Genomic DNA, 20,582 nt, shown 5'->3' on the forward strand with positions numbered 1-20,582 from the left:
TGTGGCAACAACAGGACAGGTTATTTCACAAGTGCCTTAAATTTATTTGTTACTAGTTTTGGTGTAGTGGGTCAGGAATGCGTGAGCACCTGTTTAGTCTGGGTTTGTGACTGGCATAGAGTTCAGGTGCAGTGAGATGAAGATGGCAGTTGCTACTATCCTTCACTCTTGGAATACTGCTGTTGAGCCAAAATTACTGACACCTGAAACTTCTTGGTCTCATCTCAACCTTCCATCTTATACAACAGAATCTTTTTTCATATTTTTTCTAAATCTCAAAGTCTGTACCTTTTTCATCTCTAAGTTCCTGTCAAGGAGCCCTGGTGGTGTAGTGGTTAAGTGCTTGGCTGCTAATCCAAAAATCGACAGTTCGAACTCACCAGCTACTCACCAGAAAGATGTGGCAGTCTGCTTCTGTAAAGATGTACAGCCTAGGGAACCCTACGGGGTGGTTGGTTCTACTCTGTCCTATAGGGTCACTATGAGTTGGAATTTACTTGATGGCAATGGGTGTGTGTGTGTGTGTAAGTTCCTATTTTGTGCATAAATGACAGTCATAACTCTAATAATGTCTTCAAATATTCTCTTGTGGCCCACTTAGGACTGATGTCTCCTTTGCCTGGGATGTCTTCTCTTGTAGGAAGGACAGACAGCTTCATCTCATACATGAGGTGAACTCATTCTCATCCTCTTCTACAGAGCAGTTCTGCTGGTTTTGGTAGAGTCTATGGTGATCTCCCTAATAGGAGGACTTGCATATGTATTTTTGTAGAAGCAGAAAAATGTAGTAGCTGAGGGCTTCAGCTATGGTTTCAGAATTCATGGTTTCAGATTATGGCTTCACTACTGTGATTTTAGTAAAACATCTTTACTTACCTTTGGATTTGTTTCCTCATCTGTATAATTTGAAATGACAATGATTATTCTCTCATAGGGAAGGTGATCTTGTAAAATATCAGCCGAATTTAGAAATTATAAAGAGTAATAAAAGGGACATAAAAAGGAAATTTTCCAAACAAATCAGTAAACAGGTCATTCTACTGGGTTTTAACAGAATGAATGGGTTTGTAACTATAAAACACTTAGAATACTGCCAGGCACTCAACTGTTATTTTTCAATGTTTTTTAGAAATAAGTTATTTCCCCATGGGTATTCATCTTGTCTGGATGGGTTTATTTCTGTTTTATCTTCCAAGGTTTCAGAAGTGGCTGCTCTGAAACGTCTGATCAGGATTCAGCACATGGCATCACCTAGCAACTTCTCCACGGTTCCAGTCTCTGAATTTATCCTCATCTGCTTCCCTAACTTCCAGAGTTGGCAGCACTGGCTATCTCTGCCCCTCAGCTTCCTCTTCCTTCTGGCCATGGGGGCCAATGCCACACTCCTGATCACCATCCAGCTCGAGGCCTCCCTGCATGAGCCCATGTACTACCTGCTCAGCTTCCTCTCCCTGCTAGACATTGTGCTCTGCCTCACTGTCATCCCCAAGGTCCTGGCCATCTTCTGGTTTGACCTCAGGTCTATCAGCTTCTCTGCCTGTTTCCTCCAGATGTTTATCATGAACAGTTTCTTGACCATGGAGTCCTGCACATTCATGGTCATGGCCTATGACCGCTACATAGCCATCTGCCATCCGCTGCAGTACCCATCCATTATCACTGATCAATTTGTGGCTAGGGCTGCCATCTTTGTTGTGGCCCGGAATGGTCTTCTTACTATGCCTATTCCCATACTTTCTTCCCAACTCAGATACTGTTCAAGAAACATCATCAAGAACTGCATCTGTACTAACATGTCTGTGTCCAAACTCTCTTGTGATGACATCACCTTCAATCAACTTTACCAGTTTGTGATAGGTTGGACCCTGCTGGGCTCTGACCTCATCCTTATTGTTCTCTCTTACTCTTTTATCTTGAAAGCTGTGCTTAGAATCAAGGCTGAGGGAGCTGCGGCTAAAGCTCTAGGCACCTGTGGTTCCCACTTCATCCTCATCCTCTTCTTCAGCACAGTCCTGCTGGTTCTGGTCATCACTAACCTTGCTAGAAAGAGAATTCCTCCAGATGTGCCCATCCTGCTCAACATCCTGCACCACCTCATACCTCCAGCTCTGAACCCCATCGTTTATGGTATGAGAACCAAGGAGATCAAGCAGGGAATCCAGAAATTGCTGAGAAGGTTGTTAGAAATGAAATGAATGAGACCTTGCCATGGGAACAGAAATTGATAATATACAATAATTCTCATGGTACATAGGAAATTTACATAGGTGCTGTACAAATAAATTTGGATTTATGTTTCCCCAATGTTTCAGTTGATTGTGGAGACAGCCATATCTTGGCTGTTGTTTGAAGAAAATTCTATTGCATTTTTTATATTCTGGAGTTACCTGCGAGTTTATCCAGAGACTTGTCTAGCCATAATTGCAGAATATTAATTAGAGTGTAATGGTTAATGAATTAAAGAACAAATGTTATTCCAATCTTTTCAAATGCCTCTCAATTTCCCGAATGGCTTAATACACAGATGTGTATTAGCTCTCTTGATTCAGCCTGATACAGCTCAACCTGGTTTTGTGCCGTGAATGGGTCTCTTGTGGAGATACAGAATTAATTCCAGAGTTTTGATTCTTATAGGTGAGTGAGTGACACATGCCATCCACTGCCTCCTCTAGTCTTGCCAGATCTTGCTAATATTTTTAGCTAACGTCACTTCTTAGAAGATGAATTACTTATAGTTCTTTCCTTCTTTCTAAAGAGTATTTTCTATTTTAAGAAGAATTATTTTTGAGTGTGTTTTAAGTGAAAGAGTGTGTCCTTTTCTTCAGATGTGCAATAGATTATCCAAGTTCTGGCTTCATCATTAGATTTCAGGCACCATCTGCATCCCTACCCTCTCCTGCCTATCTTGGGTATGCACCTAAATTGACTTTTTCATCCTACTTTCAGTCCTGTTGTGTCAGTCCTGTTATCCCGTGTTGGAACCAGCATAGCTTCCCATAGCAATCAGGCATCCAAATTAGCAGGTTTGCTGAATAAGGATGAGTGTTTTACTGCTTTTAAGTTCCCTTCCTGATCATGCCTTGAATATGGTGGGGCTTATGTATTGGTCAATATTTCCTGGGATTAATTTACATTGATAACCAGGCCTCTTTTTGGATAGTATTTGAGAGCTTCATATATGTATTACTTTATAAGCATTATTCAAGAATGTCTCTGAATATGGCTGATCAATGATAAAGCTAACCATTTTTGGGGTCTTTCAAAATAATTTTTTTATATTACTGTTTTTCTTCAAAATAATAGCTTTGATCTCCTCTCTCTTCTCTGTTTTATAACTTTAAAGAGTTATTCTAACCAAAATACAAGACATCTCAAATATTCTCCTTTTCACCCAATATTCCAGTCAGCTACAGCTCATTATTTTCAGATTATGACTTCTCTATTTTTTTTTGTTAAAGTCTCCTCTTCCATGTAGAAATGCTGACGTATCCTCTTTTACTTGGAAAGCCTAAAATCAGTGTCTTCATTTGGCAAACATACCCATGTTATAAATCTCAGTTTAAAGTCCATCTACTCCACAATGCCTTCCTTTTCTCTTCTCAGTGGAATTAGTCTGATCATCTTGAGCCCTGTGTATATCTTCCCCAATAGTAGACTACAAACTATTCTGAGTCTCGGAAAGTGTTTCATTCATCGTTTCAATTTTTTTCTTTTATAACTGATAATACAATGCTTTACGTATTTTGGTTGTTTCATTAGTATAAAACTGAATAATTCCCATACACATGTTTTGCTTCTTATTTTTATTGAAATCTTTTTAGGGCAAGAATCAGGTTGTTAATATAGTACATTCTCCAAAGTACCTAACAAAGAGCATCATATGACTCATAGTTCAATATAATTTTATATGTCATAAAGCTTAAGACTGTTGATCTTGGAATGAGACTGACTTTTATTTAAATCTCAGATACAATGTTTAACCACTAATAAGCTGTTTGACTTTGTTTCATCAGTTTGAGCCCTAGTTTTCTAATTTAAAAAGAATGATGATTGCTGATAAGCTGCTTGACTTTTGGTTTATCAATTTTAGCCCTAGTTTTCTAACTTAAAAAGAATAATTACCCCCTTACACGATTATTACGAGATTTAGATGACTTAATCCATGAGAAGCTTTTCTCGTAGAGTCTGAAACATGGAAATAACTGATACTGAGAGCTCATTTTATTATTTTACCTATGTACACTGCTTCTTCTAATGTCTGCAAGAAGGATGCTCTTTGTTATTTTATGTACTTTGGAGAGGTAATGACCCTGTCATATATGTCCCCTTCAGTCCCCAGTAGAATTTCTAAGATTATTGTGCACTGTTTTATAAAATCCTTTCCATATTCCAAGCTCAAAGTGATAAGCTGTGGCACCCTTAGTCCTTGTCCTCAGTCATCTCTTAAATTCTCCGTCCTGCTGCCTCCTTTCAGATGTTGGCACTTGGCTCACAGTCTGGCTGGATTTGTTCAGGTAGATTCACTGCTCTTCACAATGAAAGATTGTTAGATTACCCCTGAACATAGACTAGAAAGAAAAGAAAAGATCTCAAATTAGCTATTGAGAGCTGTGTGCTTATAGATTGGCTACACATATGTACACAATTTATCATTCCAATATTACTATTCCTTTTTTTTTTTAATTGGAAAGTTTCAAATTCTCTGTAATTTACCTCTTGAAACACACTGTCATGGACTGAATTGTGTTCCTCCAAAATATGTGTCAGCTTGGCTAGGCCATGATTCCCAGTATTGTGTGGTTGTCCTCCATTTTGTGATGATAAAAAAAAAATGTATTGTAAATCTTAACCTCTATATGTTAATGAGGCAGGATCAGTGTTGGGTATATCTTGAATCACAGCCTTACAAGAGAATGTGATTCAAGTCACACCGTTACTCAAGTCACACCGTTACTTAAGTCACACCCTTGTTTGAGTCACACCTTTTATCTTAAAAAAGATAAAAGGAGAGAGATATGAGCAGAGAAGAGAGGAACCTCATTACCCCTGTCATGGATTGAAGTGTGTCCCCCCAAAATATCTGTCAACTTAGCTGGGCTACGAGTCCCACTATTGTGTAATTGTCTACCATTTTATGTGATTTCCCTATGTGTTGTAAATCCTATCACTATGATGTAATAAGATGGATTAGCAGTAGTTATATTGATGAGAACCACAGGATTGGATAGTGTCTTAAATCAATCTCTTCTGAGATATAAAAGACAGAAGTGAGTAGAGAGCCATGGGGACCTCATACCACCAAGAAAGCAGTGCCAGGAACTGAGGTTCCTGAGCTGAGATGCTCCCAGACCAAGGGAAGACTGATGACAAGGACCTTCCTCCAGAGCTCACAGAGAGATAAAGCCTTTCCCTGGATTTAATGCCCTGAATTAGGACTTCTGGCCTACTGGCCTGTGAGAGAATGAACCTGTCTTTGTTAAAGCCATCCACTTGTGTTATTTCTGTTATAGCAGCGCTAGATGACTAAGACAACCACCAAGAAAGAAGATCCAGGAGTGAAACATGTCCTTTGGACCTGGAGTCCCTGCTCTGAGAACATCTTACACACGGGGGAATATTGAGACAGGGATCATTCACCAGAGTTTACAGAGAAAGAAAGCCTTCCCCTAAAACTGGTACCCTGAATTCAGACTTCTAGCCTACTACACTGTGAGAAAATAAACTTCTGTTTGTTGAAGCCACCCATTTTTGGTATTTTTCTTATAGCAACATTAGATAACTAAAACATGAAAAACAGTTGGTAGATTTTCCATATTGGTTGTCATGTTTCTGATTTCTGGGCACCTAGAATTTCATATGTATGGGATGTGTAAAGTCATAAAATCTAGAATCCTCTTTTAATTCCCTCTAAAGAATCTTTACTAAACATCCATGCAAGATTTGCTCAATTTCCTTTAATGATAAGAAACTACTTGGCACATGAACAAGGAAACCTCTGTTTCTGTTGTGATTTTTATAAAGGTCCTCCTGACTTATCTGCAATTTTTCTTTTTGATGCCATGTGGAATACTTTATGTTGAATTAAAATTTCAGTGCTAGCCTCACTAATTTTAACAGCATTTGAATTGTGAGCCTATAGGCTTGATAGTTCTAAAACAAGCTTAAAACTTACGAACATTAAGAATCTTGCTCATTCCCCTTTCCAGAAGGATTCCATTCCCCCATGGTTTGCCTTCTCCTTAATCTCAAAAATTCTATTAGGTCAGGATTTATTTCACTCATTTTTGTACTTCCTACTGGATAACACAGGGTAACAAACATATATAACATGTTTAGCAAATACTAATGGAATAAATTAATAAAATGTGGACTACAATAGGTTGGAAGGATGAAATGATACGTGGAATGAAGTAGATTGTATAATGGAATGTTGGAGAAGTATATATATAATGGAATATGGTCATATCAGATATGTCTTTGCAGGGTAAACATTTCAGTGCATGGGGTTTTGAGAATCTCAGAAGTGGTATAAGCCCCTAATTTCTTTTTCTGTTTAAATATAGGTATTATATGTTTTTTTACAGACATTGTAATGATTCAACCTTTCTGTCCCATGTTGAAAAGAAGTGGTGATAGTGGACATGCTTGAATTAAATTTAGGAGTAAAATCTTTAGTACTTAACCATTGATTACAGTGTTTGCTATAGGTCTTTTGGAAATATACTTTATCAGAGCAAGGAAATTCCCCTCTATTATATTTTGCTGTTTTTAGGTGAGTGTTTACATTTGTCAAATGCTTTTTTTTTTTTTTTGCTGCTCTTGAGATGATCACGTGCCTTCACTTGTTATTCTGTAAATGTGGCAAATCACATTAATCAATTTCAAATATTGTTACACATGTTCATAATAAATGATCATTTTCACATATCACTGGATTTGAATCAGTATTTTATGAGCTTTTGTATATGTATTCATGAGGTTGATTGATTATTTTCCTTTTTGTCATGATATGTCTTTCCCATCCTTTTAATCTATTCATATTTTTGTATTTGAAGTTGGTTTCTTGTGGGCAGCAGACAATTGGGTCTCTTTTATTCATATTTAAAATTTTTGCATTTTAATTGGCTTGTTTGCATTTAACGTTATCATTGATATGGATTGTGATTATCCTAACAATTAAAACTTGTCTCCTTAACTTACTACTGTCTAATTACCATTATATGCTTTGAATGTGTGTTTGGGATTCTGTACAATTGCTTTAAGTGACTTATTTTTGCTCTGTGAAGATATTTCTAAAACAATACAAATTAATGATAAGATAAATCATAAAGTACTCGTTTTAGGAATATTTTTTTAAAGAATGACACTAATATGAAAAATGAAGCCAGCTTTATTAATAACATTTGTCTTCTTAAAGGGTCTCTTATATATATCCTCCATATCCCTAACTAATTTTACTTTCCGTAACAAATAATAAGTCTCAGTTCATGTAACTCTGACACCTCAGGAGAGAGCACTGCTGTTTCACTTCATTTAAATTCAAATGCAGAAATCTTTCTTTTCACCCTGGAAGTGTGTGTGCATCTGCAGGGAGACAGGATCCCAAGGGAAACAGATTCCTAAGCGAATTCTTCATCTTTCCAGGCACAGGAGAGGAGCTATAATGGAGATACCATGTTCATAAAGTCTTCCAGGGGGTTCCAGCCACAAACAGAGGGCAGTGAGAAGTTGAAGAGCCACACACTGCTTGAAAGTAGCTGGCTGGTCAAGATCGCTTTTTGGGACAGACTTTCTCTGTAGGTATGTTTGGGAACAGAACACTGGAAAACCAAACATAAGTGACAATTGACTTCATGCACTGTTTATTTCAGAGAAGGTCATTGCACCCTATAGACGCTGAAGTGTGAGGATCCTGAAGATCACTGATGTCAGAAGAATATGTGTGTCAGCTGAGCTCCTGGAAGGCTAGCTTAGATCTGTCTCTGGCAGTGAGGTTGACTGAAGAGGAGATTTTGTCTTTGAATATTAGAAGCATGCTGTAAGTGTCAGGCTTTCTCTCTAAGAAGAGAAAACATAATGGAGGCCTTGTCCTTGACCTTATGGAGGCGTTTTGATCATCTGAGGAGACGTGACTTGTGAAGAATTAGAGCTCCAAGCAGAGAGATACAAGCATAAAAAGGAACTGAAAGTTATTTCCTAGAGAGTCCACAAGAGGAAGATGGCTTTCAAATTGGGAGGCTGGTGGTTGGGCAGAATTATGTTTAAATAAATATGTTTAAACTGAAGATAGTTATAGAACCAGCCAATCTGACACCTGAAGCTGAGCAGAGCTGTGACTTTGGCTGGCTGAGTTGAGGCAGCAGTCTGGGATTAGGGTTAGTCTGAATCAACGGTTAGGTCAATATCACAACTGAGGGTAGGTCCATCATTCTCAAAGTGCTGTTCCTGGAATTGCAGCATCAGCATTACCTGGAAACTTGCTATAAAGGTAAATTCTCAGGGCCCACCCTAGACCTATGAAATTGAGAACCCTGGGGGTAGAGCCCAACAATCTGCATTTTAACAAGCTCCACAGGTGATTCTGATGCATACTTACTTTTGAGAGCCATGGGACTAAATGAAAGACAAGCCTGATGAGACACCCACGGTATACATTTGAAAAAAAAAAAAATCTAACCTTGGTAGGGAGATTTTTTTTTTCTGTGCCCTAGTTCCTAGAAGTGCCCCAACAGCAAGCCCAAATATCCATCTGTAAGAGATGTTTCTTGTCTTTTTGAGGGGAGCACAGCAGAATCTGGCAACTTCTTTACCAGCGATGGTTAAGAGGATACTTAAAGAGAATTGAAGCTCCTCATATCTTAGGGCATGTTTATGTATTCCTTGAGTTCTTCCTTTGTCTTGGAAAACTCATTCCCTCATCTTTTCTCTTTTTACCAGGAAATGAAGAGTATTTAGTTAGCAGTTACTTACCAAACACACACATACACACTCAAAAGATACTACAGAGGTATTTTTGTATTCATTTTTTCTCACCACTAACTTGTTCTATACATATTTTTTCACCACCAAATTGTTATTTTTTTCCTTGATGCTTTTTTCTTTCCAGGCTTTTGCTTAGTGTTGAGCAAGAGCACCAATGGTTTATGGTAGAACAAGGGATGGAGATGCTAAATAATAAAGGAAAAGAATCAAAATCATTACGATGCTTTTAATAATCTTTCGTTCTTACCTATCTGAACTGTGCGTATTGAGTGTTTATTATGTTGTGAGGTCCCTGGTGTTTTTCTCTGTTCTGTAATAAAAAAAGACAAGTCTCCATCATTGGCCAGAGGGAGCGTGTTCTTTATGAAAGAAAAGTAGGAAACACCAATGAGTATAAAAATACTCATTGAGTAGAGAGAAGTTTTATTAACACTTTATTATCAGTATACTCAGGATATTTAAGGAGCAATGGGAAGGAAAGGTATCCACCTATGCACAAAAATGGAATAATTGGAGAAAATATATCCAAGAGAAAATGTTCACTTGGGACAAATAGAATGTGACAAGTAGAAGTTAGAAATTTGAGGGCAAGATGGGATTCTCTGAGAAGACCACGACACATAAAAATGCAAAGGTGAGACAAAGCAAAGCACATTTTACAGGTGTAGCTGGGTCTGTGTGTGTGAAGGAATTTGGGAATCTGTCTGGAGTTGGATCATACTCATATTAAGGGAGTTATTTTTAATCCATAAAGTTATGAATGTAAAGGAAATGCTTTTAACAGGGAAGCGATATGCCTCAATTTGAACATTACATTATTATGTCAGTACAATGGTGGAGAAGCTTGAAAGCCTAGAATGGAGGCAGATCTGTTAAAGGCCATTAATGACACAGTCAAATCCTGAATTAGTGTCTGTTTTCTTTCAGCCAATTCCAGGTCCATCTACCAATCATGGTATTGTTTCCCAACAACACAGTGACCCAGGTGACAGAATTCCTAATGATCTGCTTTCCAGGGATGCAGGACACACAGCACTGGCTGTCTATACCTCTAGCTCCTCTCCTGGTTTTGGCCCTTGGGGCCAACTTTGTGTTATTACTTGCCATCCGACAGGAGGCCTGTCTGCACCAGCCCATGTACTACCTGCTTGCCATTCTCTCCATGCTGGATGTCATCCTCTGCCTCACAGTCATTCCCAAGGTCAGACACCCCTTGAGCTCTCTTTCAGGCACTCACTCATATTTCTCTAAACAGCACTTGGTTTGCTATTATAATTCCCCCTGCCCCTTCAAAGGAAAATCCTCAGTGAATCACCCATACTATCATACCAAGTTCATCACAGCTCCAGATAGGCCCCTCTCATTCTTACTGCCCATTCCTTTCTAAGGATTCATTAATTCTTACTTGCCAGGCCCTCACTTAGTGTATGAGTCAATGATATTCTCAAAGTCCAGTTCTCTTCTTACTTCTAGGGAGATCCGCCTTCCTCCTGAATGACCTCCACCCCTACAAAGAAGGGCTCTAGAATTGCCTTTCTCTAATGTAACTGGATGTGTGTTTATGTCATACATGAGCTAGAAAACATAATTTGAAGATATTTCTTATGTGTATGGAGGGGTTGGTGAGTGTCCACATAAATATTGTTCTTACTGACTTTGATGTTTCTCTGCTACATTTTATGGGTAGATCTTTCTAGCTAGAATTTGAGTAAGAGCTCAGGGAGGACAGAACTAGAAATAAATAGATAAAATTAACAAAGGGTGTGGCCTATGGATGGAAAGAAGAGACCATAGCTTGAGTCAGGCCCTGGAGATCAGGATGCACATAGAAGGTATTTGCAATGAGGATGCTGTCCTGGATGGGGTTATGGAGTTAGGGTTTGGAGAGATGAATGTTTGAAGCCATTTGAGGGTTTTCCCAAGGATTAGGTCCTCTAGGGTGAGAATGGATGTACAGCGTTTTTGAGAACAATGATTCTGGCAGGTCCTGCTCATCTTCTGGTTCAACATGAAGCCCATCAGCTTTGCGGGCTGCTTCCTGCAGATGTTCATCATGAATACCTTCCTTCCCATGGAGTCCTCCACCTTCCTGGTCATGGCCTATGATCGCTATGTGGCCATTTGCCACCCACTTCGCTACCCATCCATCATCACTGAACAATTTGTCATTAATGCAGCCATCTTTATTGTCTTCCGCAATCTTTTGGCCACACTGCCCACCCCAGTTCTGGCTTCCAGGCTTACCTACTGTGCCAGCAATGTGGTGGAGAACTGTATCTGTGCCAATATATCTGTAGCAAGGCTCTCTTGTGAGGATATTCACCTAAGTAAGCTCTATCAATTTGTGAGTGTCTGGTGCCTATTAGGGTCTGATCTGGTGCTCATTTTGCTATCCTACTGCTTCATCCTGAGGGCTGTGATGCATCTGAACTCAGGGGGTGCAGCCACCAAAGCCTTGAGTACTTGTAGTTCTCATCTCATCCTTATACTTTTCTTCTACACATTGCTTCTTGTCTTCATCTTCACAAACAAAGCAGGAAAGGAAGTGCCCTCAGAAGTGCCCATTCTTCTCAATGTCCTGCACCACGTCATCCCACCAGCTCTCAACCCCATAGTTTATGGGGTACGAACCCAGGAAATCAAGCGGGGGATTGTCAAGCTACTAAAGTAACAGCGCTGAGCCTGTGAGTCAGAACTCAGGGAGTATAGACGTTTGAGATGTTTTAGTGACTGTTTAGATAAACAAGTAACACATCCGCGCTGCGACCTTCATCTTGAAATCAAACCTTCCTCAACTTATATCACATTATTTACTCTCACTACCACCTCTGCAAATCCTTGTTGAACCATTTATGTATCCATTTTCTTCTTCATATGGATCTCTTGTTCTTACCGATTCGCCAATTACTCATTAATTAAAGAAGTATTCAACATCTTCCATGTAATTTTCAGTCTTTTTATTCTGAGTGCTTATTATTCTTAGTTCATACAGCAAGGGATATGCCAGAGTGATAAGGGTAGAGTCAGGGAAACCAGTGAGGATTTTATTTCAATAGTCCAGGTGAGAAATGATAATGGCCTGTGCTGAGGTGGTGAGTGAGACTTAAAGTGTAGGTCACAATATTGGCAGAGGTTCCATATTTAGGGGATAAAAGATGGAGAGAAGTAAAGGACAAGACCAAGGATTTAGCCAGAGCAATTGGAAAAAATACATTTGTTATTAAATGAGGAGGTAGCTTGGCATGGAATATTAAAAGTTCAGCTTTGGACACTTAATTCCATTTCCACAGAAGACTCTTCTCCTCAACTGTACTTTTTAAATTACTAATAAATACCCAAATGATGAAGTAAAAATAAGCAATTGGAGATACAGTACTTGTCAGGGGCGAGGTTTAAACTAGAGACAGAAATTTGAGTCATAAGAATATAGATGGTATTTAAAACTTTAAATCTTAATCTAAATGACAGTATTGTTTACTAATAAAATTTCATATGTTGGTTTTATCAAATACATGAAAAATTATGCAATTTTTTATAAGAACAAACATTCATTAACATAATTCAGCAGAGCAATGGAATTCCTATATTCAAAATGGAAGATAGAAATTTAATGCAAGGTTTAAGGACATTCATAGCAAGATGTGATCAAATACTTAATCGATGGAAAGAAAGATGAAACCATTCACTAACAGAGTTGAATATCTAACCCCCCCACTCCCCAGTTCCTGGAATCCCTAGTAAAGTGTCTGGGGATAGTTTGTTTCTCCCTACATCTGGAGTTTATGGCTCTACCCCCAGTCAGATTCAATCATCTTCTACCATATGGCTCAGCTCTGCCCCCAGTAGTGTCCAGTATGGGACTGATGGAGGATGAATCCCTGTAACCAATCAGCATTTGAGGCAGATGCTTTAGTATTGAGCCACCATTCCTATTAAACTTAACCAATACATAACATCTCTGTGTGGTAGCACTTGCTTTCTAGAGCTATTATGACAATAGAAACCTGGCCTTTAAACTCCAATCTTTTCTCTTGTATATCTCTGGTTTGTAGGATTGGGCCTCTACTTTGGTTCTGAGCAGAGTTGCTATTTAAATATCCTGCACTGACTGCCATACTTCTGGTAGGCCTGCTCCCTGACAGTCACCTTTTCATAGCCAGGCCTCCGTTGTCTTGAAACCAGAGGTCCTTCTACCTGCAGTGACATCTCCTGAGTGGCTACCACCCTGGATTTCTGCCTCCGCCACCCCATGTCTGTATCCCACCCCCCTGCTGGCACACCCACTACTTCTTGGACTTGTGCCTGTTCTAGGCTTAGTCCACTGTGCTTACTGTTCCATATGAGTGGAACAGCCTCATGCTGTGTGTTCAAATTATTGACTTCTCAACATTTATAACCTCAGTTTAAAAACCACTTCCATAGAGAGTACCAAACCAAAAAACCAAACCTGTTTCCACAGGGTCAATTCTGACTCATAACAACCCTATAGAACAGAATAAAACTGCCCCAAAGGGTTTCCAAGACTGTAAATCTTTACAGAAGGAAACTGCTATATCTTTCTCCCAAGAAGCGGATTAATACAAACACCCAACCTTTTGGATAGCAGCTGAGCATTTAACTACCGTGCCACCAGGGTTCCTTCCATAGACAGTAGTACCTCCTTAATAATCACATTCAAAGTGGCCTCCTCTCCCACTTCAGGAGACAGTAATACATTATACTGTCTTTTATTCTTTATAGCATTTATAATTTTGGGGAATGATTTATTTATTAATTTAAGTATCTAATGTCTTGAATTTTTCTCCAGAATATACGTAGACTTTTGCTTTTTTGCTATCCTTAGCATCTAGGATGTCTGGTGCATATTAAGTGCTAAACATAGATGAAACGTCCAAAATTTTTCCTGTATGGCCACTGGGATGCCTGGTAGGACACTACAATATTCTACTGGATAAATTTCCATTGTTAGTTGAAATGCCCTCTCAGGTATCTGACTGATAAGCCTAGTTGTGATAGAAGAGTCTCTAATACCAGGCAATATTAGGTTACAAAAAAATTCATTTTAATATTATCTAAATGGTTGCTCTGTGGTTCAGAGGGCCAGATTTCCATTCATATTTTTACTGAATGTTAAAATATAAAGCATTCTGTATATCTTATTTCTTCTCTGAATTTTTTAAAATTAAAAAACCATGGCACAAAATCAGCTAATTTCAAGTATTTATGCATAAAACTGTGAAAATCTGTTTAAGTAAGATTTAAACTTTAGATTAAAAAGTGTGATGTAATCGTTTCCTTTACAATAAACTCTTAACTTTAATAACCATTCTTTTCTAATGCTAATATTCCTTGTTAGTCACTAATAAACATTAATTAAACATTACTGTCTTCCCCCTTTAGACTTACATAGGTACATTCCTAGGCTTAAACCTGATTCGTCTTCAATTTTGTCACTGCAGGGTTTTGGGTTCGTTAGACATGCTTTTATACGCCACTCTCAGTATTTTAGCAGGAAGAAGTCACCATTCATCCTCAAACTCCCTGGCTTCTTTTTCTCCTTTCTGCAGAGCAGGAAAAGAGAAAAGAGAGAAAGAGAAATCAGAGCTTAGCAGTATAAATTTTATTGTGGCCAAGTTTTTACCGAGCAAACTATTTTATCCAATTAACTTGCTTCCCTATCTGTTTCCCTGAGGTTTTAAGACAGTATCTGGAATAAAAGCCTAATTCATATCATGTGCTTCGAGTGGGATACAGCCACTGAGCTTCTCTATTTGCTGTTTTTCATGTGGAAATCTGGCATAACATTTTTAAAAAATAAGTTTAAAATTTTTTAAATTTCAAGTAGACAAAAAAAAAAGCAGAGTTTTCAATAATACAAATCAATTTCAAAACTCTATTTTAGTAGAAATAGTTTAGAAATTTCTTAGTTCTGGGATCCATTTCAATTGAAGGTTTTTTCTGTCAGTTAATGGAAAAGTGGGGATTTGCTCTGAAATAAATTAGTCTGAATCACAGTCAGATCCATTATTTTTGGACCACTGATGGAAAGATGTTGGACAGATATCATTTAGAAGTTACAAGCAATTATCTGCTTCATAACAGTGGTGGTGGTTTAGACTTGCTTTAGAAGTAGATTCAATTTTTGTTTTCAGAAATATCCTCATTGGCATTTAATAATAATCATGTTGGATTAAGACCTTGTGAATACCATTGTTTTTAAGAGTGTGATTTTACTTATAATGGTCTGTATAATAGTTTATCTACTGTGTGAACAGAATTTAAACCTAATTTTGCCTGTAACTATTGCTTATTATTAGAGAGATATAAATGCATTTTCATTGTCAAGCAGATAGTAATAAGAGTCCAGCAGCAGTGAGACCAAAGACTATGAGGAAAAGTTCAAGATTAAAATTCTTTTCATTACTAGATGTAGGATTAAAGAAATTGACAAAGCATAGAAGACTACACCTTTCATCAAATATTTTATTTAAAGCTAAATTATCCAGACTTTGGGAATCACACTAAGAGTGGACTTTGAGGCATTTTCTTTTTGGGGTTAGAAGGCAGGAACCCATAATTTTGAGTGTGAGTAAAACTTTCCCTGGATGGAATTGCTATTTCCCCTGTAAATCATCTTGGATCATGCCAATCCTGGGGACAGGCAGAAGAATAAAATAGCATGACTCAGCTCATTTCAGAGGGAAACGCTTTGTCTGGTGGGGGCATCATAGCTATTGCCAAAAAGTAAATACATGTGGAGTCCTGTGATCAGGGGAGACAATAAGCTTGCAATAAGGGTGCAGTCTGGAACCTGTAAATGTTGTGGTGGAAGAGATATTTCAGGCAGGCTTGGACTTTGACCTGTGAAGAAAATCACAAACTGTAGTATTTGGTTGTTACCCCTGATACAAAGTTCCCATTTAGTTTCACTTGTCCTCTTGAGGGAGTAGGGGTTAATCTCCCTGACAATGCTTAAAAAGAAAAAATAAAAGAAAGACTCAACTGTGGGAATGATGCCTGTCTTAAGGCAGGAGATGGTTTCATAAACTCTTAGAACTAGAAACATGTTTTTTAAATAAGTAATTCACTGCTTTCATGTAACAGATGTGGAATCTGAGACTCAGTGAGTTTACTGTTATTTTTTCAGTCATACATCTTGTTTGTGGTTGTGCAATGCCTAGAACACTGAACTTCTAACTCCATCTCAGGCTTTCTGTCTTTATCAAGTCATTTACTGCACTTAAATTGTACCTCATTCCTTCTCAATTCCTTTTATTTAGAAGAAAACCCACCTAGGATCCATACTGATTTATGTTTTACATAACTTCAATCAGAGTTCTTCAGTGATATCAAATTTGATACCTCTCTGTACCACTGAGGGCTAATAAAGTTCCTGGACCAGAGCAATTGTTTATAAAACCTTTGTCCAATTAACAAACGAATCGAGTGTTGAAATGAGTCCTAACATATTTCAGTGTCATTACAGGAATATCTTCTGAGTCCACAAGAGCAGAGTCACATACCAGAGCACACACTGTACTATTGTGAATCCAGAAGAAGCTACAAGCACTGCGTTGGTGTGAAGACACTGAGGGAAGACTTTATATAATAATTACTTCTCTTAAACCCAGTAAAAGCGATTGTGCCATATGTGAGCAATTCTCGCAAGGACCCTACCCTTTAGAGGGCTAATGCTGTCGACAATACACAGGCTTTGCCTAACGGAGTGTCATGAATTGAATTGTGTCCCCAAAAAGTATGTGTCAAATTAGTTAGGCCATGATTCCCAGTATTGTGTGGTTGTCCTCTATTTAGTGATTGTAATTTTATATTAAAGAGGATTAGGGTGGAATTGTAACATCCTTAACCAGGTCGCATCCCTGATCCCATGTAAAGAGAGTTTCCCTGGGGTGTGGGCTGCACTACCTTTTATTTCGGAAGAGTTAAAAAGAAAGGGAAGCAAGCAGAGAGGGGGGACCTCATACCACCAAGAAGGCAGAGCTGGGAGCACAGCAGACTTGGGAGTCTGTCTTAGGCTGGGTTCTCTAGATAAGCAAACCAGTAATGCGCAAAAATATATATGTTGTTGTTGCTGTTAGGTGCTGTCGAGTAGGTTCCTAATTATACTGGCCCTATGCACAACAGAACAAAACACTGCCCAGTTCTGAGCTATCCTTACAATTGTTCTTATCCTTGAGCTCATTGTTGCAGCCACTGTGTCAATCCACCTAGTTGAGGGTCTTCCTCTTTTCCGCTGACCCTGTACTCTGCCAAGCATGATGCCCTTCTCCAGGGACTGATCCCTCCTGACAACATGTCCAAAGTATGTAAGATGCAGTCTCTCAATCCTTGCTTCTAAGGAGCATTCTGGTTGTACTTCCTTGCAAGACAGATTTGTTCGTTCTTTTGGCAGTCCATGGTTTATTCCATATTCTTCGCCAACACCACAATACGAAGGTGTCAATTCTTCTTCAGTCTTCCTTATTCATTGTCCAGCTTTCACATGCATATGATGCGATTGAAAATACCATGGCTTGGGTCAGGTGCACCTTAGTCTTCAAGGTGACATCTTTGCTCTTCAACACTTTAAAGAGGTCCTTTGCAGCAGATTTACCCAATGCAAGGCATCTTTTGATTTCTTGACTGCTGCTTCCATGGCTGTTGATTGTGGACCCAAGTAAAATGAAATCCTTGGCAATTTCAATCTTTTCTCCATTTATCCTGATGTTGCTCACTGGTCCAGTTGTGAGGATTTTTGTTTTCTTTATGTTGAGGTGCAATCCATACTGAAGGCTGTGGTCTTTGATCTTCATTAGTAAGTGCTTCAAGTCCTCTTCACTTTCAGCAAGCAAGGTTGTGTCATTTGCATAACACAGGTTGTTAATGAGTCTTCCTCCAATCTTGAAGCCCCATTCTTCTTCATATAGCCCAGCTTCTTGTATTATTTGCTCAGCATACAGATTGAATAGGTATGGTGAAAGAATACAACCCTGATGCACATCTTTCCTGACTTTAAACCAATCAGTATCCCCTTGTTCCGAACAACTGACTCTTGATCTCTGTAAAGGTTCCTCATGAGCACAATTAAGTGTTCTGGAATTCCCATTCTTCACAATGTTATCCATAATTTGTTGTGATCCACACAGTTGAACGCTTTTGCATAATCAATAAAACACAGGTAAACATCCTTCTGGTATTCTCCGCTTTCAGCCAGGATCCATCTGACATCAGCATTGATATCCCTGGTTCCATGTCCTCTTCTGAAACTGCCTGAATTTATGGCAGTTCCCTGTTGATATACTGCTACAGTCATTTTTGAATGATCTTCAACAAAATTTTGCTTGCAGGTGAATAAATACATACAGAGAGATTTATATTAAGGAAACAGCTCATGCAGGTGTAGGGGTTGGAAAGTCCCAAGTCTTTGGATCAGGATAGAGTCCTTTCCCAATTCACGGAGCTTCAGAAGCTTGTGAACCGAAGATGAGCAGGTTGGAGAGCAGGGATCCTGCTCACAGGCTGTGACAGTCAAGAAATCTTTAAGGTTGGCAAGCAAGAGAGCAAGATTTCTCCTGAGTCAGCTGCAGGAGCTGGCGATCCCAAGATAGGTAGGTCAGGGAGCAGGACTCTTGCTCACAGGCCATGAAGATTGGCACATCCAAGATGGACAGGTAAGCTGCTAGCTCAAGTCGTAAGAACCAGAGGTCAGACAAGAGACAGCTGCTGGGTCCAGAACAAGCCAACAACCTTTGCAAGTCAAGCAGGAAAAGGAAGTAGATGGTGGAAGGCAGAGAGATGAAGCCTGAGGCGGTGGTGAGCTGCCACAGGACCCACCCCTGCCAGTACCACTTAGCAGATTTCATCATGGGGGTCATCACGTACAAATTTAAACAGAAAAGTAACCACAGTGTTATACAGCTGCCAAAACACTAAGAATCATGGCCCATTCAAGTTGACACAAAATCTTAACCATCACAGTCCATGCCTTTTCAACTTGGCATCTGTACACATCTCCCCAAACCATACACAATCTCTGAATAAACACAATTACAAAGTTATACTTGTGTCTAACATGATATAACTAACATACGTAAACCGAAAATATGCTAGCCCCGTTTGCATCTTATATATATATATATATTTTAAAATAATTTTTATTGAGCTTTAAGTGAACGTTTACAAATTGTCAGTCTGTCACATATAAACTTATATACACCTTACTCCATACTCGCACTCACTCTCCCCCTAATGAGTCAGCCCGCTCCCTCTTTCCAGTCTCTCCTTTCATGACAATTTTGCCAGTTTCTAACCCTCTCTACCCTCCTATCTCCCCTCCAGACAGGAGATGCCAACACAGTCTTAAGTGTCCACCTGATACAAGTAGCTCACTCTTCATCAGCATCTCTCTCCAACCCATTGTCCAGTCCCTTCCATGTCTGTTGAGTTGTCTTCGGGAATGGTTCCTGTCCTGGGTCAACAGAAGGTTTGGGGACCATGACCGCCGGGATTCCTCTAGTCTCAGTCAGACCATTAAGTCTGGTCTTTTTATGAGAATTTGGGGTCTGCATCCCACTGATCTTCTGCTCCCTCAGGGGTTCTCTGTTGTGCTCCCTGTCAGGGCAGTCATCAGTTGTGGCCGGGCGCCAACTAGTTCTTCTGGTCTCAGGATGATGTAGGTCTCTGGTTCATGTGGCCCTTTCTGTCTCTTGGGCTCTTAGTTGTCGTGTGACCTTGGTGTTCTTCATTCTCCTTTGATCCAGGTGGGTTGAGACCAACTGATGCATCTTAGATGGCCGCTTGTTAGCATTTAAGACCCCAGACGCCACATTTCAAAGTGGGATGCAGAATGTTTTCATAATAGAATTATTTTGCCAATTGACTTAGAAGTTCCCTTAAGCCATAGTCCCCAAACCCCCGCCCTTGCTCCACTGACCTTTGAAGCATTCAGTTTATCCCGGAAACTTCTTCGCTTTTGGTCCAGTCCAGTTGAGCTGACCTTCCGTGTATTGAGTATTGTTCTTCCTTTTACCTAAAGTAGTTCTTATCTACTAACTAATCAGTAAATAACCCTCTCCCACCCTCCCTCCCCGCCCCCTCGTAACCACAAAAGTATGTGTTCTTCTCAGTTTCTACTATTTCTTAAGATCTTATAATAGTGATCTTATACAATATTTGTCCTTTTGCCTCTGACTAATTTCGCTCAGCATAATGCCTTCCAGGTTCCTCCATGTTATGAAATGTTTCACAGATTCGTCACTGTTCTTTATTGATGCGTAGTATTCCATTGTGTGAATATACCACAATTTATTTAACCATTCATCCGTTGATGGACACCTTGGCTGCTTCCAGCTTTTTGCTATTGTAAACAGAACTGCAATAAACATGGGTGTGCATATATCTGCTTGTGTGAAGGCTCTTATTTCTCTAGGGTATATTCCGAGGAGTGGGATTTCTGGGTTGTATGGTAGTTCTATTTCTAACTGTTTAAGATAATGCCAGATAGATTTCCAAAGTGGTTGTACCATTTTACATTCCCACCAGCAGTGTATAAGAGTTCCAATCTCTCCGCAGCCTCTCCAACATTTATTATTTTGTTTTTC

The 20,582-nt window shown here is 39.2% G+C and overlaps 2 protein-coding genes across 2 annotated transcripts; both read left to right on the top strand.

Annotated features, from left to right (window-relative positions):
* The first annotated feature begins 67 nt into the window (after window positions 1–67).
* On the top strand, window positions 68–3,313 carry LOC100660537 (olfactory receptor 56A4). Its single transcript, XM_023542051.2, has one exon. It carries the CDS (start codon window positions 1,056–1,058, stop codon window positions 2,193–2,195), a length of 1,140 nt encoding a protein of 379 aa, XP_023397819.2. The 5' UTR covers window positions 68–1,055; the 3' UTR covers window positions 2,196–3,313.
* Window positions 3,314–7,014: 3,701 nt separating this feature from the next.
* On the top strand, window positions 7,015–12,985 carry LOC135231705 (olfactory receptor 56A4-like). Its single transcript, XM_064288533.1, has 2 exons — window positions 7,015–10,183; window positions 10,967–12,985. Exons 1-2 carry the CDS (start codon window positions 9,935–9,937, stop codon window positions 11,651–11,653), a joined length of 936 nt encoding a protein of 311 aa, XP_064144603.1. The 5' UTR covers window positions 7,015–9,934; the 3' UTR covers window positions 11,654–12,985.
* Window positions 12,986–20,582: the final 7,597 nt, after the last annotated feature.

Source organism: Loxodonta africana, chromosome 7 (assembly GCF_030014295.1).
Source record: "Loxodonta africana isolate mLoxAfr1 chromosome 7, mLoxAfr1.hap2, whole genome shotgun sequence".
NCBI lineage: Eukaryota > Metazoa > Chordata > Mammalia > Proboscidea > Elephantidae > Loxodonta > Loxodonta africana.